The sequence below is a fragment of the Pseudonaja textilis genome, chromosome 6 (genome assembly GCF_049901715.1).
Source record: "Pseudonaja textilis isolate UNSWEBS1 chromosome 6, rPseTex1.2, whole genome shotgun sequence".
Lineage (NCBI taxonomy): Eukaryota > Metazoa > Chordata > Lepidosauria > Squamata > Elapidae > Pseudonaja > Pseudonaja textilis.
The window spans coordinates 61,006,479-61,024,813 of NC_141995.1; the positions used below are offsets into that span (position 1 = coordinate 61,006,479).

The 18,335-nt window shown below is 38.1% G+C and overlaps 1 protein-coding gene across 6 annotated transcripts in view; it reads right to left on the reverse strand.

Moving 5' to 3' along the window:
• Positions 1-7,400, reverse strand: part of GRIA2 (glutamate ionotropic receptor AMPA type subunit 2) — a 74,794-nt gene extending 67,394 nt beyond the window's left edge. For all 6 annotated transcript variants that reach the window (XM_087936677.1, XM_087936676.1, XM_087936672.1 and 3 more), the window contains exons 1-2: positions 7,199-7,400; positions 6,345-6,485 (exon numbers count right to left, since the gene is read on the reverse strand). In XM_087936677.1, the coding sequence (XP_087792803.1) occupies positions 6,345-6,485; positions 7,199-7,292 (235 nt within the window). In that variant the 5' untranslated portion in view covers positions 7,293-7,400. The remainder of the gene's footprint in view (positions 1-6,344; positions 6,486-7,198) is intronic.
• Positions 7,401-18,335: the final 10,935 nt, after the last annotated feature.

Sequence of the window (18,335 nt, forward strand, 5' to 3'; positions counted from 1 at the left end):
ATATATGTATGTATATTTGTCATCTGCATTATCAAATCCAATAATCTTTTGTATTAAAGTCAAAGACCAAAATCAATTACAACCATCTTGTCCCTAGTTAAACCTTTAATAATGTGTCGTTTTACATAATCCCATTACATTATTTACTTTTCTCTTTTATCATTTGCTTTTGAGTATGTAGTAATTATATTGATAAGCCAAAGAGAAAAACGTGAGTTTGTCAACTATCAGATCACTATTGTGTCACATTCACTATTTTTTATTGATTTGTTTTATTTTAAGTGTGTCCTTTAAATTCTTTTGGCAATTTTAACTGTCTTAACGGGCATAGCATGAATTAAAGATAACTGGCTACCAGAGTTTATACTCAAATGATTATGCACAAATACATCCTGGCTTTCTATTCTAGAACATTTATTAAAATCCATTATCATTTCTCACCTAACTGATACTTGTTGGATTAGGTCCACTATTCAAAAAACATAAAAGAGAAAAAACAATAGTAATTGGAAACCAATCTACTGAAGTACACCAGGTGAGGATAACGGATAGATTCATAGCTTCAAGCCTTCTCTTTTTTCTTCTTGTGCATTCCACATAACTTTGCCTTTTCTTCCTTAATCTTTGGTCAAAGCTACATTCAGAAGTAATGTATTTACCAGAAAGGATGGCAATTGTAAATTATTAGCACTACTATTCCTGCCAATAAAGATTAAATTGAAAACATCATATATTCTCCCTTATATTCGCAAAGAATACTCCCAAAGTGTATTCTTTGTGAATAAAGAACCACATGCATTTTAAGATTATCTGCAAAAAATTGTACCCTTCCTTTAAGGTCTATACAGTCCACAGAAAAATATATGCCATTTTGACTTCTCTGTGTTCTGTTTTTATTGGATGATTTTACTTATTTGCTTGTTTTCTGTTGCATTAATTTGGCTATGAAAGGATAACCTACTAGCATAATTTACTCAGTTATGAAATTGACTTTCTTAACAACTTTAGAAAACAGTTTGGTTCACTTTGGCATATGTATCATTTCATGCCTATTAATAATGAACTGCTCCATATTTGAGATTGTAGCATATCTGAGACAAAAACGTAATCTACATTTTACCTGATGCTTTTCAGTAATGGCACTGCCAGTTAAAACTGTCATGTAAGCAAGTTTTGCATGATCCATTGATTCGTCTTCATCAATAGAACATTAAGATGCCACTTCTCAGATTTGACTTGGCCAATTTTTGTGAGTGACTCGGTAGTTGAAATCCTTTCTTAGGTGATTTAGGATATGGTTGTGTGGAAAGTTCCAGTGGGCACCAATTAGGTACAGTGCCATGTAAATACATTCAGCCCACTGCCCCAAAGCTCTCAACAATTTCTTCTTTGGCTTACCTTGTTCATAACATTTAAGCTATACCAGAAAGAATCTAAGGAAGGTGTTATTGTAATTATCTATTTATTTTCTTTTAAAAGAAATAGGTAGACAATGGAAAACTGTTAGATACATGCATTTATTTTCTACATCAGGGGTGTCAAACTCACGGCCCACGGGCCGAAGGCATCACGTGCTGGCCCCGCCCCTGCCTGGTCTAGCAAAGGGGGAAAAAAGTCCCGATACATCATGTAATGACACTGTGATGATGTGAGTTTGATACCCCTGTTCTACACCATCTCGTTCAAGTGATTAATATTTGCATTGCTCCTATTTTAATCAATATGCTCCAGTGAATACCTAAAATATTTTTTAATTTATCTGCTGCCATACTGAGATATAAAAATTATAGTCAAGAGGCTGAGAAAAAATTAAGTCAAGAATCTTACTTTGTCTGAAGTTTACCTCAGCATTTCCAGTTATAGAGATTATCTATATTAGCCAAATGTTTTTACAATGGCTGAAGAAAATCATTAATTCATATTCATTAATTCATATACAATTCTTTTTTTAAAAAAATATACACATTAGTGTATTAATATTATAACATATTTATAACATATCCTGTCATATGCATATTGGTAGCTTAGGAAGCAACTATACAATAAAAAGCTGGTTTTTTTAAAGAGGAGTTTCATAATGGTCTTTGGCAAGATATTAAAAAATAAATAAGCCATTTGACCCTGTGATGTTAATATCAAAATATTATACACCTCAATTTATATTTCCTAACCCAATCCAACTGTCCTGATCACTGACTAATATTACTTATAATATGAAGATTCCAGACAGTTATAAGTTAACTACAGTTGAAATGTTAAAGGAATATGAAGTACAGCCAACAAATGAGAACCTATTAAGAATGAAATAACAAATCCATAATCTCAACCCAAGCAGAAGATGGCAGTCCATGCAATATGATTTAATTTAAGCACTGAACAATCAGGGAGAGCTACACATTTTCCCCCCATTGTATTTCAAAGATGGTGAGGACAGAGGATGAAATCATATATAGGGGATAGAATGATTTTTCTTACTGAATCATATGCAAGCCTGTATGTCACTCCAAGTGTCCCAATGTAAGCATTATTTGCCAATATATTTTGGGCATGAGTTCAATGTTACTATGTAGATTTATATCTTATTCCAGACTAATAGGGATAAATGTATGAAGGAAACTCTCATCCAAATGAATCTGCACACACTATGTGATACACTTGAAAAGAAGATCTTTGGGTAAGTACTGCCCACCAAGACGTTAGGGAAGTGGGGGTTTGTTCGGGGCCAGGCGTCTTTGATGGCTACTATTACCATAGTAACAACTTGTTTCTGAGGCCTGTTCAGATCCTGTCTGGGTCTCTTTAAACTCTACTAAAAGTAACTCTTCCCCTGAGCACTCAAAGCTTAATTTTCATGGCTTTGGTGTATTTTTTTCTTACAAAGTATAAATTGAGCATGTTATAAAAGTTCTATTGAATTTTTTTCAACATATTATTGATTTTTTTAGTGTGAAGCATCCAGATTTTTTAAAGCATGGGATAATATACAAATAATAATAATATTTTTGCCAGGCTGAACTTTATTTTATTTATGAACTTTATTATTTCATAATTGTGGCTCTCATGTTAATTTACCATTTATCTAATATTTTCTCTTCATCTTTTTCTCCTCTTTCTTCATTATCAAACTTCAATTCTTTGCATCTATATGACATGAAATGTCTTTTTCTTTTGTCTTTTTCTGATTCTTCAGATCAGTCATACTAAAAATGGTAAATTTTAAATTAATACATTTCTGTATAAAACATCTGATGATATAGTTGAATGTTTTATTTCTAACATTTTACCAAACTTAGACATTCATTAGAGATTCATCATCTCCCTATAAAATATAATATCATGGTTTAATTGTGACTTTATTTATTTATGTTAACTGTATAGTAATGTCTTATTTATTAGTAAATGAGTTAAGATGTATTCAGTTGTAATGCTGGTTCATTATAATCTTGGTTTCAAAGTATTATGGCACATTAGTTTAATTTGGATTGTTTTTTCACTCTCTGACTAGTTGTATTTTGTTTTTTTAAAGTCTTGGGTTTGTTTTTGTTTTAAAACTTTTATATTTCTCAATTTCCTGATTTTTCAAAGTATATACTTAATCGTCCCTGGTAATCCCCGTGGATTTATTGATTATTTTGATCTTGACCATACCACATTTCTAAGAAGAGGTGGTAAGGATCATTCCTCCCTAGAAATCTTTTTTCTGCTCTAAACAGAGAGAAAAATAGATGAAGAAAATGTATTCTGCATATACCCAAGAGCCTTCGGTTTAAGATCTGTGCTTTTGAGGGCTCTGCTTTTGAAATGAAAATAGATTTGAGACTTGGAGTCTACTTGTAATAATGGGGTGTTTCATTTAATCACAAAAATACAGGGCTGACTCAATGAGTTTCCTTTAATAAGTCTACAAAAAAATTAAAATAGCCCCGATACATGAGAATAGTCATAAGTTTTCCTTTTGTCCAAAGGTTTTTCTGGAAGACTAACATTATCTCCTGTTCCCTCAGTCTCCCTCCTCTCTCATAAAGAATTCAGTGAAACCTTTAACATTATCCATTTTGAAATGTTGTGAAATTTCAGTGGTATTTAATAATTACTTAATCATTAATACAAGGAATGAAAATAGGTATTGCCTACATAAGCCTACTCTACAATAAAATGGGTTTAAGATGAACTTGGGGTTTTTTCTGCTATGACAGCCATTACATTCAATATGTTAATTTTCACTGCAGACAGCTGCATGTAACTATAATCTCTAACACATGAATGTGTAGAATATGCTTTTCCATCCACAGGGCAGATCATGGTTTTAGTTAGCATTTCAGAGTTAATTCCTGTGAGGAATTAGCTCTCTCAGGTGACAAAATGACAAAGTACATTCTACCTAGGACTTATTTTTCTACACAGACCATCATGCAGAGAGTCAGTTCAGCCACCATTCTCTAATTATATGACTTTTAAGGTGTTGTATTGATATTCTAATAATCTGTAATGTGGGCTTTGTATTCATTCCATTCCAGCCCAAAATTAGACTGTTAAGATCAGGACTAACATTTTCTCAACCATTGCATTCCACTTTATATTGTAATAAGTTTAACAATGTCCAATTCAGTGATGAACATCTTAAGAGATATTGTTGAACAATGAAGTGTGATAAAGGACACGTTTCTGTATGTAAATAATTAAGTGGAAAGAAAATGAAATAATGGCAGTGGTTAGCCACAATAATTTGTTGTTCTATCATCTATCCCCTAAATAAATGTGTTTTTTCAGTTAAGACATGGATAAAAAACCTGAAAGCTAGCAACAACAACATAAACCCAAGCTATTTCAGGTTTGATTTGGCTCAGTATTATTTTTGTTATATGCTCTTTCATTATCTATATACACTGTTTGCTTTGCTGAAAACTCCTGGAAACATATATATATACCACCTTTCCTTCTCTAACTCATGGTGACATGTACATCTGTCTTCCCTACCATTTTTTTACTCACAAGTCTGCAAGGTACACTGGAATAAAAGGGAGTGCCTAGCTTAATTATCCAATGACCTTCTGTGGAAGCCAATGGATTTGAACCAACCTTGTACAAGAAGAATATCAAATTAAGGCCAAGCAAGAGGAAGAAGACTGTCAAATGTTTATTCTGGATATGCTAAAGATTCATTGAAAATATGCCAAGCAAGACTGCTATTCCAGTTATCCTCATTCTAGCAGCATTATTGTATAGGGGCAGACATTTCTATCCCCAATTCAGAACCTTAGCGCCTTCTATTCATTTCTTCCCTCCCCAAATCAAGAGAGAGCTCCTTAAAGTGATGTGATTTATTGAGAAAGAGATAGGGGCAGTATAATTCTAAAATGGTAAAATTGCAAAAAGGAAAATGGCTGATCAGTATTTCTACAGCTATTGCTTTTCAGAGCAATAATCCAGCTGCAGCTTTTGGGTTGCTTCCTCTAGCACTCTCCTTCAATGTATCTTTTCCCAAACAATGCAAGATGTCAAAGATTTGAAATCAGAGTCATAGAAATAATTGTGTCTTTCTGCACACATCCTACATGGAATCTTTCTCCTGACACAGCCATCTCAAGGGATATAAGAGATCCTCTGCCATGTGCAACCAGCCAGCCATCGATACAGGATCCAGAAAGAATATCTCACAATTACTCTCGTTATATATATTCTCAACATCTCCTTCTATACTGTACTCTACAGAATCAAGAACCAAGCTAAGGAAAGGTTGAGAGATGAAAATGTAGGTTTATCCTTTTTTTTTTAATCGAAGGATAAAATGAATGGTCGTATAACGAAGGCAAAAAGATGTAATTATCAGATTGAAAAATTCTATACATTCTGCAATAGAAAACCATAAAACAAATACATAAAAATCCAACCCCAAATAGCCCCTTATTGCAAGAGAAAAAGAATTAATTTCAAGAAGCAAATACATCAGCATAAGTGGGGTTAATTTGAGAAACAAATAGAGAAAACCACACACCCCTCTCTTATATTGAGAAGGGTGGGGTCACTCCTCAACTGAAGCCAATTTATGTAAAACAGAAAGAGAACCTGTAATGTGCTTGAAAATTAACTGCCAACGTAAGTGGTACAATCCAGTTTGAAAGGGGAGGGGTGGGGATGGAAGGATGAGGGTGACAGGCAATCAAAGCTAGATGGATACTCCATAGTTGAAGCGCCTCACCCCTCCAACCAAGTTTTCCCAAGATTATTTTGGGAGGGATAAAAATGCCAAAATCATTACGCTCCTTCTTTGCATGATTCACAATGGCAGTTGCTTGCCCCAACCCTACCAATCTAGGGAACCCAAGGAGAGATTGATTACTCACATGCATTGGTGACAGCAAAACTGTTGGCCACCTCCAGATTGTCAATGTGTGGTGAGAGTCGGAATTCTGAAGTGGAAAACTGAACCATTCCTACCCGGAATGCACTGTATTCCTGATCTGCCCCTCTGGGGAAGAGCCCTCCTGTTGGACGAATGACAGACAAACATCAAAACAGAACCAGAGACAGAAACAGACCCGAACGAGAGAAGATATCAGTGCTGCAAGGCTGAGCTGGAGGAATATGAGTCCTTGCTGTGGGGAAATGGCCTTGGAATTTGCCTCAGACTGGAATGGCCTTAATCTCACTGATTTTCAGGACAATCTGTCCTAACCTACGGTAGTGGTCGTCTTTTGCTGCTTTTTAGTAATTGCAAACCCCGATTAAGATCGGGGGCAGGGGCAGGGGCCACTCTAAATACCCTTCCAGTTCAGATTTGCACCCTTCACTGATCCAGACACCTTCTGATTTTCTTTAAAAAAACAAAAAATCCATCCAAGGGGATCCTATTTCATGATTTCAGGGGGAAATGTCATCTGCATTTTGTGGAAATGAACTGGTTTTGGGGTTTTTTAAAAAAGAAAATGGGACAAAAAAAGTATAGCTGGGAAGCAGTCATTTGAATTGGGGAAACAAGGCTACTGGGAACCGGTCTCTAACGAAAGCAACTCTTAGCATCCATTTCGTTCAGCAGGGGAAGCTCAGTCTAAGTTTACATGCGATGAACCGGAGTAGAATCGAATCTTCTTTAGAGGAAGAACAACAAAAAAAATAAAAATAAAAGAAAATCCTAGCCTTTGGGCGAGGAAGACAAAAAAAAAGGGGGGGGGTTGCTTGCTCCGAGGAAGACACTCACCTATTTGTATGCCGTTGGAGTAGACCCCCCAGATAAATCCCCAAACCAAGAGAGCCAGGCAAGGAGAAATCTGCCGGTTTTTTTGCATTGCCATGAAAAGTAGAGCGTCCACCAAAGCCCGAAATATTCCTCTGCTGCCTCTGCCTCCTCCTCCTCCTCCTCCTCCTCGTCTTCCTGTGCCACTACTACCGCCTCCTCCTCCTCCTCCTCCTCCTTCTTCTTCCCTTGACCGTTTCCTCGCTCGGCAAATGAGATCCTATTGAGCAAAGCCGCGGAAGGGTTCGAGCCCAGCAGAAGCAATAAAAATAAAATAAAAATTAAAAATTAAAAATAAATCTGGCTGCTGGAAGAGGGTGGGCGAGGGAAGCTTTGGCCCCGCTGCTGCAGTGCTCTTGGGGGGAGGCGGAGGGGGGGAGGGGGGGAAGCCGGCCAGCCCAAGGAAGCAAAGACCCGCTTTGGACTGCAGGGTTTCCTTCAAAGGCTGCTCCTCTTGGGGGGGGGGGTCCCCGAGGCTCCGGTTACCTCCAGCTCCTTCCGTAGGCTGCCACGCTACATTCACCCCTCTCTGTCACACGCTCCCTCTCCCTCGCTCTCTCTCTCTCGCGCACACACTCACACACACACACGCGCCCGCGCGCGCTCCCGGGACTCCGGGGAAGGCAGCGGGCAAGGAAAGCAGGCGGTGCGCGCGTGCCCGCCGCGAGGGCGCCTCCGGATTTTGGGGGGGGGGCTCCCTCTTTGCTCGCCCCCGCGAAGGCCCTGGAAGCGCGAGCCCGGGGCCGCCTTGGCAAAGCGAGGAGGGCGGCTTCTTCCCTCCTTGTAGGTTGAGAGGCGCGGGGGGAGGTTGCCGTTTCTTTCAGCACCGGGGACAGCGCCGAGGAAGGCGCCTTTCTCGCCCGACCCGCTTTCTCAGGGCCGGACGGCCCCCCTTTAGGCTTCGGGGAAGCCCCCCTACCCACCCCCCACCCACCCCTAGCCCGCCCCTCCTCTCGTGGCAATTGGGGTTCCTTGCCCTCCCTCCCTCCCTCCCTCGCTCTCCATCCTCTTGGGAGAAGTATAGCCTTTGGGGGGTCTGAGAAAACGTGGGGTGGGCTGCGCAAAGAGGCGACGGAGACATTGGCCTGGCTTTCAAGGGCTCCCGCCTCTCCTCCCACCCGTCGACTAACTCCGGTGATTCAAGGAGCATCGAGGAGGAGGAGGAGGAGGAGGAGGAGGAGGAGGAGGAGGAGGAGGAGGAGGAGGAGGAAGAAGAGGAGGAGGAGGAAGAGGAGGAGGAGGAGGAGGAGGGAGGGAGAAGAGGAAGAGGAGGAGGGAGAAGAGGAGGAGGAGGAGAAAGAAGAGGAGGAAGAGGAGGAGGAGGAAGAGGAGGAGGAAGAAGAGGAGGAGGAGGAGGAAGAAGAGGAGGAGGAGGAAGAAGAGGAGGAGGAAGAGGAGGAGGAGGAAGAGGAGGAGGAGGAAGAGGAGGAAGAGGAGGAGGAGGAAGAGGAAGAGGAGGAGGAAGAAGAGGAAGAGGAGGAGGGAGAAGAGGAGGAGGAGGAGAAAGAAGAGGAGGGGGGAAGAGGAGGAGGAGGAAGAGGAGGAGGAGGAAGAAGAGGAGGAGGAGGAGGAGGAGGAAGAGGAGGAGGAGGAAGAGGAGGAGGAGGAAGAGGAGGAAGAGGAGGAAGAAGAGGAGGAGGAGGAAGAAGAGGAGGAGGAAGAGGAGGAAGAAGAAGAGGAGGAAGAGGAAGAGGAGGAGGAAGAAGAGGAGGAGGAGGAGGAAGAAGAGGAGGAGGAGGAAGAAGAGGAGGAGGAAGAGGAGGAGGAAGAGGAGGAGGAGGAAGAGGAGGAGGAGGAAGAGGAGGAAGAGGAGGAGGAGGAAGAGGAAGAGGAGGAGGAAGAAGAGGAAGAGGAGGAGGGAGAAGAGGAGGAGGAGGAGAAAGAAGAGGAGGGGGGGAAGAGGAGGAGGAGGAAGAGGAGGAGGAGGAAGAAGAGGAGGAGGAGGAGGAGGAAAAAGAGGAGGAAGAGGAGGAGGGAGAAGAGGAGGAGGAAGAGGAGGAGGAAGAAGAAGAGGAGGAGGAGGAGTTGTTGTTTGCTGCTTGCTTTGTACATTTTATTTATTTTTATTTATTCGGTTTGTCAATTGCTTCCAAGGTAATAGGTATGCGCAACAACATAGTTACGAATAAATGGATACATATAAGAAAAATAAAAAAGAAACAAGAGGACAGAGACGGTAGGCACGTTGGTGCGCTTATGCACGCCCCCCTCCATGCTAATCCCTTTTTAAAAACCGTACGCGTTGGCGCTTGGAGGAAACGGTTTTGAGGAGAAATGGAAAGGAGAAGCTCCCACCTACGGGATTCTGCTTTCCTGAAATTGCGACTAAGCCATCTTTCTGAAGGGCACATACCCACCCACACAAATAGGAGAGGCGGTTGAAAATGGTTCTGAACAAGCTGACTGCCAGATTTTGGGGGGGGGAGGCTGTGGGTGGGGGGCTCTGCATTAAAGTTAATGAAAATGCTGATAGGTTCACAAAGCATGTCACCATGTTGGATTGCATATATAAGAAATTAATTATGAATAGGGGACGTTACCAGTTGCTATTTATCTGTTAAAAAGTTCATTAAAGGCCACAATAGAGAGAGAGAAAAAAAGAGTATATTGCAGTCCAGAATTGGTTCTCAAAATAATAATTTAGAGCACTCGTTCTTAAAGAGGAGTTAATTATGCCTAAAGGTAATGGAGGTAATTGCTTGTTTGTGAATTGAGAATCTACTTTGGAACTGTTCTGCTTATGCGAAACAATAATACCTATTTTGTGGGGGGGGGGAGTGGGTTCTTTATTATTAAATTTATTTACTAATAAGTTTGGGTTCTGACATTATTTGACACCAGAGAAAAAGGTAATTGGGTCAAACAGTGTAAACAGTTCCATTTTAGAGCAAGGAGAAGAATGCCGTTAACAGTAGCAATGTCATTTTATTGTGTTTGAATTTTAGGGCAAATCCACAAACTGTACACTATTCCTGTTAAAAAGACTGGGGGATAATTTCCTATTCCTAAATACCAAATAAGATATATCTGGGTCCAATTTAGTACGATCCTTTACTCTGCACCCTATTGGACTCTGAACTCTGAGCGTTTTTAAAAAAAATTAAAAATATAAGAGGTCCAACTTTTTGTTTTTCCTAATACATTTGAATTAGTTTCAGCTCCTAATGTGATTTTTTTTTATTATTTCAGATGTTAATGCGGATTGGCAAGAATATCCACCAGTTATTCTCAAGTTTGAAGAAGAAGACTATGTGATTGAAAGAGTCACAGCACAACATTTAACCCTGCAATATTCCCACCTCCTCTTCAGGCTGTGTAGGGAGTCCTTAATGGCTGTTCTTATACTCAGTGCACCCATCACAGTTATGAGCAAACAGTCCAGAGTGCACTCATGTTATCTTGTGTGCAAGCAAGGTTCAATTTCAAAAAGCAAAAAGCATAAGCTTAGACTGCCTCCAGTTTGCAAATAGCCTGAACAAATTTTTTGTGTCTGTCCCTGACCACCAAATGGAAAGACCCACCTTCAAACATTTGATGGTGGGTGGTTATGACAACTTGAAAGTTTGGTATATTTTTCTTTGTCGTATTTGTGCATTTTCAAAGTCAGTTTGTTCAATGCTTTCAGCTGAATAGCTTTGGGTCTCTTATTCTGAAAACACTTTTTCAAGATTTTAACTCTCGAAATGTGTTTCAGATTCTGGCAATGAAAAAGAAAACTGCTTTTCCTTGGAGTTTATGTATCTGAACCATGAAACTCAAAACAGATTTTAGTTCTTAAGTGCTAATGAGTCTTCATCAGAATTAAAGCTTCTTTTTCAGTTAGTTACAATGATATCAACTAAAAAACACTAGTGGCAGATCAATCTTGAAAGTTTATATTCATGAATCTTTATTTCCAAGATGGATTTCTCCAAACAGAGTTATGCAAGATGTAGCTCCATTGAAATTAATCAGATTTCAATGGAGATTTTAAGATTTTTATTCGAACACTTTAGGGTCAGGTTCAAAATTCCTTTTGCATGTAATTCATAATCTGAGTCATTAGTTCCAGTGAATACAATACTATTTGATCGTTCGGTTGTCATTTCATTTACAATATCTTACATGAGCGGTTTGGGAGAACAACCCAAAAAGTATCTACTTATTTATATATTTATTTCTTTATTTAAGATATAAACAAGCTCTTTATACTGTCAATCAGCCAGGTTTTTTTTTCACCTACCATAAAACTAAAAGAATAGATCAAAGACAAAATATAATAGTTTTCTTATATTTGGTAATGTCCATTTTCACAATTATAGAAAATAATTTCACAGATTAAGAAAATAATTCCATGTTAATGAAATCTCATGCAGAATAGTAAATAATACACACATAGTGTGTATAAACCTGATGTACTGAACAACTCTGTTGCATATTAAATTTGAGTTAACTTATTCTGGGTAATAATGTAGGTGAGATTATTGATTGGAGTAACCAGGTTTAATTTCACAGATCATTTTACAGCTTCATGGATATAATGGGCAAATTTAATTTAGTTTACTTTATTGTCATTGCACCTCGTACAATGTAATTAAATGCCATCTTCAGTGTACATCATACATAAGCAAACTATAAAAATAAAACAAAAACACACATTCTTCCCATTCTATACAATTGAACCGAAACCCCCTGATACTGCATTAGTATTATACTACACAGTAGAATTCAATATAGTTACTGCTCTGGGATAGAAGCTGTTTTTCAGCCTATTTGTCCTTGTTTTGGACTCCCTTTTCATCATAGTACACCTTCCAGATAACAAGGGTATACCTAGAATAGAGTAGAGTAGAATAGAATAGAATAGAATAGAATAGAATAGAATAGAATAGAATAGAATAGAATAATAGAACAGGAATAGAATATAAAATAGAATAGAACAAGAATAGAATGGAATGGGATGGAATGGAATAGAATGGAATAGAATAGAATAGAATAGAAAATAGAATAGAAAATAGAATAGAATATAGAATAGAATAGAATAGAAAATAGAGTAGAACAGGAATAGAATATAAAATAGAATAGAACAGGAATAGAATATAAAATAGAATAGAACAGGAATAGAATAGAATAGAATAGAATAGAATAGAATAGAATAGAATAGAAAATAGAATAGAAAGAATAGAATATAGAGTAGAACAGGAATAGAATATAAAATAGAATAGAACAGGAATAGAATAGAATAGAATAGAAGATTTGGAAGGGACCTTGGAGGTCTTCTAGTCCAACTCCCTGCTTAGGCAGGAAACCCTATACCATTTCAGACAAATGGTTGCCTAATCTCTTCTTAAAAACTTCCAGTGTTGGAGAATTCACAGCTTCTGGAAGCAAGTTAATTGGTTAATTGTTCTAACTGTCAGGAAATGTCTCCTTACTTCTAGGTTGCTTCTCTCCTTGAGTAATTTCCATCCAATGCTTCTTGTCCTGCCTTCGGGTGCTTTGGACAATAGCTTGACTCCCTCTTCTTTGTAGCAACCCCTGAGATGTTGGAACATCGTATCATGTCACCCCTAGTCCTTCTTTTCATTAAACTAGACATACCCAATTCCAGCAACCGTTTTTTAATGTTTTAACCTCCAGTCCCCTAATCATCTTTGTTGCTCTTCTCTGTACTCTTTCTAGAGTCTCAACATCTTACATTGTGGTGATCAAAACTAGATGCAGTTTTCCAAGGCATTATAAAGTGGTATTAACATTTCATGTGATCTTGATTCTTAATGCAGCCTAGAAGTGTGTTGGTGTCAGGATTCCGGCAGTTACTCCAATTTAAATTAATTTTTTGGCAGCTGTGACACACTGCTGGCTTATTTGGAAGTGATTGTCCACTAGGACTCCAGGATCTCTTTCACAGTTATTACTATTGAGCAAGGTGCCACATATACTGTACCTGTGCATTTGGTTTTTCTTTCCTAAATATGGAACCTTACTTTTTTCACAACTGAATTTCAATTTGTTGGATAGCGCCCAATGTACAAGTCTATCCATTTCCTTCTGAATCTTAAGCCTATCTTCTGGAGTGTTGGCTATTCCAGACAGCTTGGTGTTGTGTGCTAATTTAATGAGTTTCCCATCTATCCCCTTGTCCAAATCATTGATGAAGATGTTGAAGAGTACTGGGCCTGAAACAGAGCCTTGGGGTACTCATGAAGAATATTACAGGAGACATGTTTTCCTGTGGTTTTACTGTCTCTTTCTCACAATTATAGCACTCTTCATATGTGTTTGAACTAAAGTCTCATGCCTAGCCATCTTTTTACCTATTTGATGAACATATAATTGAGGACAAAATAAATTAGAGCATCCATATTAACTCACAAATAAAAGCAGATCCATGGTGACTAGTTCTAGCAACAAAAATATTGTAGGGTATGGAGAACGTAATCTCACAGCTACACACAATCTTCATTTGCCCCAGTTTCAATAAAAAATGAAAGAGTATATATTTTGAATGTAGAGTAGACATACTATAGATTTGCAGGTTCAAACCACTGCAAGTATTGGGGGGAAATAAAATCTTTTGGGGAAGAATAGACTCACTCAGAATAGATAATTCGTTGTTATATTCTCAAATGGTTTAATTTAGTTTAATTTTGATATCAGAATTAAAATGTTGTGAAGCAAGAATAGGTTTTTCTGCGTCTTCTGTCGCATATCTTTGGTTCCAAACAATATTTCCTTCGTCTATAAGGAAGACATATGAGCAGTGAATGTGACTGCCTTCATCATGTTTGTATTGACATATGTTGGATAAATAGATGTATCACCTCCTGACAGTACTTGATCAATGTAGACAATCTCTGGAAAAAAAATAGGAATGGTGTGCTGATACACTTTAGAAATATTCGCAAGCTGACTCTTAACAACATGCGCTTTATTAAATCCATATTTCAACCAGCATGGTTCCCCAGCTTTCTATTGTGTTGTAATAATATGGATGTATTATGTTTCAAATAACGTAACATCTTTGTTTTTGTTTTTAAGCTTAGTTTCAAATTCTTTGAAAGAGTTTAGGAAAGATATTGTTGGCAAATTATGAAATTTTATTTATTATTTTTTAAATGCCTCTCATCTGAAAACTTTTTTAAGGCCTAAAAATCAAGGCAAACGTTAGAAACTTAAAACGATATTAGTAGCCTTGTTTATAGCAGTGCCATTTTCTGGGATCATATTTGCCCACGAAACAAACATATTATAACTTGGTTGAAGTTTAGGCACATGATGGGTGTTAATATGTGAGAATTTACCCAGGTATTGCATTAATTAAAGACCACTGATCGTGTTGTAGATACCGTAGGAAGACAGTGGTATTCATCTAGGGTGACAAAAAAAATCAAGATTCTGGCAGCGTCTCCCCAACTAACAGTCTTTATTAAAACTTTCATGACCTCCTTTTCATCAGATACATATGGTGGCAAATACCCAATACCCAAGTCAAAGTTTATTCCCACAAAACTTTTTGCTGTATGTAAGTTCAATAATTACTCACTTAATGATGCTGTTAAAGCCCCACTTTTCCATTATAGTTACTTATATAGGTCTGTGGTAGAATGTCCTGGGATGTTCATATGTTACCTGGTTCTTGCTTTGAGTCCTGATGTCAGAGTTGTATACCTTAATTCATTTGCACAATGTTTTCATGTTTGTGCTAATAGAAACTACTGAGATATTGCTGAATGATCATATCATGTATAATATTAAAGGGAAGTCACGTTGTTTTTAAACAATGTGACTTCACCTGGTTATCCCAATTTACATCCTACATCCGTTTATACGCATTTGATGAAATGAGCTGTAGCAAACTGAACCTCAGGCTTTTGAATAATGTTTTAGATATTACCAGATTGCTGAAAAAAGTTGGAGAGTTATGTTGTATATTGAATACAATGTTAATGGTAAGGAATTTCTTAATGTATTTTAAGGCATTTTTGTTATTTGCTGTTCCTTTACCTACTTATATTACCTGGATATATAGTAACATGTTAGGTAGTGTATGTATAGTTTAATTAAATAAAAACATTAAGATATCTTAAAATATAATGAAATGTAGGCAGAAGGACCAGTCTTGTCTACAGTTGGAAAGCTGAACTTTAAGCCTTCCAATATATTCTTCTGTCAATTAAAAGAGAGGAGAAACGTTAATGTTTTTTTTTTCCAATTTCAATCAAAAACAAGTTGCATAACCTTGATAATACGGATTCCCAGATTACTTCCAAATACAGTTCATGTTCTGGTGTTGGCTGAAAAAGCCCTTCATGACTTGGTTGGTACAGGCCTTCAAGCAGATTCACCCTGTCCTTGAGATTCTGTAGATAAAGGCTTGTGTTCTGTCATATGACAGGTCTACTTCTCTGGTTGCTCACTGCAATCAGACTGGCCTCCTTCCTGGTTGTTTAATTTTTATTAAAAATAGGACTTCTTTTTTTTTTTTTTTTTTTTTTTTGCAGAGTCTATCAGTATCAGCACCCAAATCTCTTGCTGTTGTTGTTGATCTCCTATTTGGGCTTTCTTTGGATTTGGATTTAATGGCCTCTTTTTTTAAAAAAAAATTCTGTTGTTTTTATTATCATACTGTGACCAGCAAGAGGCAGAAGATTATGGCAGAATAAATAAATGAAAAGATCATGCTGTGAAAGCCCTGTTTTTGGTAGTTTCGGAAGAACAAAAATAACACTGGGGTAACTGCTAACAAATTAACACTTGAACCCTTGAACGCTTCAAGTCTGTTAGGAGGCCTTTAGGAAAAATCAGGAATGCAATCCAAAAGTCCTTCAAATTAGTTTTACATTGTCTTTGATTATTTTAATTTAACGATGATCATAGACAAAGTCTTTTGTTTTCTTTAAAGGTACGTAGCTTCTTTCCTGAGCCAAAATAATTTTAGCTCAATTGGCAGGTTTCATCATTTTCTCAGCAAGTGAATTTCTTGCTTAAATTGATTATTTTCTGGCTCAGTGTTGTGTATTAGTGAATTGAATTTCTGGGAACAATTGTTTGTCAGTGTAAACATGTTTACACTTCTGATTTATCTTTATTTTTTATTTTCTATCATGTTTAGAATAGAATATTATGCTTTATTGGCCAAGTGTAGTTGGACACACAAGGAATTTGTCTCCAGTGCATACTCTCTCAATGGACATACAAGCACCAAGGATAAATCATGATCATAAATGCAAGTATCATTAATCATAAGATACAAAACTCAGTAATAGTCATAGGATTCTAAATAATCAATCAATATAAATCATAATAGGATACTAAATAAAGCCAATCAACATAAATCATAAGTTACAAACAACGAAGTTATAGTCATAAGAAGATAATGAAATAAGTAATAGGAAAGATAAAAAGGATAATAGTCATACAGCCTACTAGGCGGTTTGACATCCCAGGGCGTAAGACAGTATTGTGGAAATTAGTTGTTTAGCAGAGTGATGGCATGGGAGAATAAACCGTCCTTGTGCCTAGTTGTTTTGGTGTGCAATGCCCCGGCCTACAGCATTGTCTTGAGGGAAGAAGTTGAAACAATTTATGTCCAGAATGTGAGGGGTCTGTAGATATTTTCACATCCCTCTTTGTGGCTCATGCAGTATACAGATCTTCAGTGGAAGTCAGGTTGGTTGCAGTTGTTTTTTATGCAGTTTTAACTATCAGTTAAAAACTGTATCAGTCTTGTTTGGTTGCTGTGCCAAACCAGACAGTTGTGGAAGTGCAAATCAGGTGGTGTTCTACCAGTTCGGGCAGTCTAAGCTTTCTGAGTAGGTGCAAGAAAAACATTCTTTGTTGTGGTTTTTTGATGATGTTTTTGATGTTCGGTGTCCATTTAAGTCTTCCGATATTATAGACCCTAGAAACTTGAAGGTCTTTACTATTCATGCTGCCTAGTATTTTAACAGCTGGTAGAATAGGAGGGCTTCTCCTAAAATCTACTACCTACAATTTTGAGTGTGTTCAGTTTTAAGTGTGTTTATATGGTATTCCTCTTTAAACTGGAGTGCAAGAGGGAGGATACAGAGATATATGAATATTTTACATATATTTAATATTGGAAACTATATTAGTATTAGGAGATTCAATGAATAAAGCTATACTGTCAAGTCAGGGGTGGGATTCAAATTTTTTAACAACCGGTTCTGTGGGTGTGGCTTAGTTGGTGGGCGTGGCTTGGTGGTCATGTGACTGGGTGGACATGGCTTGGTGGTCATGTTATTGGCTGGGCGTGGTCAACTCAATATCACTCACATCGAGGCACGCATCTCCTCGCCTGGCCTCTCATGACTGTGGGGATGCTACAACAGTCGTAAGTGTGAACAATGGTCATAAGACGCTTTTTTTCAATGCCATTGTAACTTTAAATGGTCATTCCACATAAGCAAAGAACCAGCAAAGGAGGGAAAAAAACTCCTGCCAAGAGCGTAATAAGGGTTAACGGAGAGGCAGTTTCTGTAAGCAACACCAGAATGTTTCCTTCCTGCCTTCCTGACAGGATTAGGCCAGTAATTTCTTCTAACAACCGGTTCTCCGAACTGCTTAGAATGTTAACAATCGGTTGTAGCGAATAGGTGCTAGCTGATAGAATCCCACCTCTGTGTCAAGTCTATCCCAACTTAGACCCTTAGGAAAGAAAGTCCCTTGACTCCATTTCTTTGAAGTGAAAGGTTTTGTTACTAAAGACAAGCAGCTACAACAAAAGTAGAGCTGGATCTGAGTATTCCCATGCCAAGGCTACAATTTTCTCTTCCCCCTGGCCCTCTGCCCTTGACTATCAGCGCCCAATCACATTCGTGTTTGACGTTTTGGGAACAGCATTGAGGTTTGGTGCCTCTCAATGTAGTTTGGCATTCCGTTCTCAAGCTATGTGTCCTTGGCAGCCGGTTTATGCTGGCTTGACATCTTGGTTCCTGTCACCTTGTCTTCCTTCTTCTCTTCCGTCAGAATCAGAATATGGGAATAAAATAAAATGTGATATGCAACTTCTGGGTGAGTGTTTTATGGTCCAGTTAATAATCTCACTGGATTGTATTGTAGTATTACATAGGATAGTCTAGGTTTGGATTGCTTATTA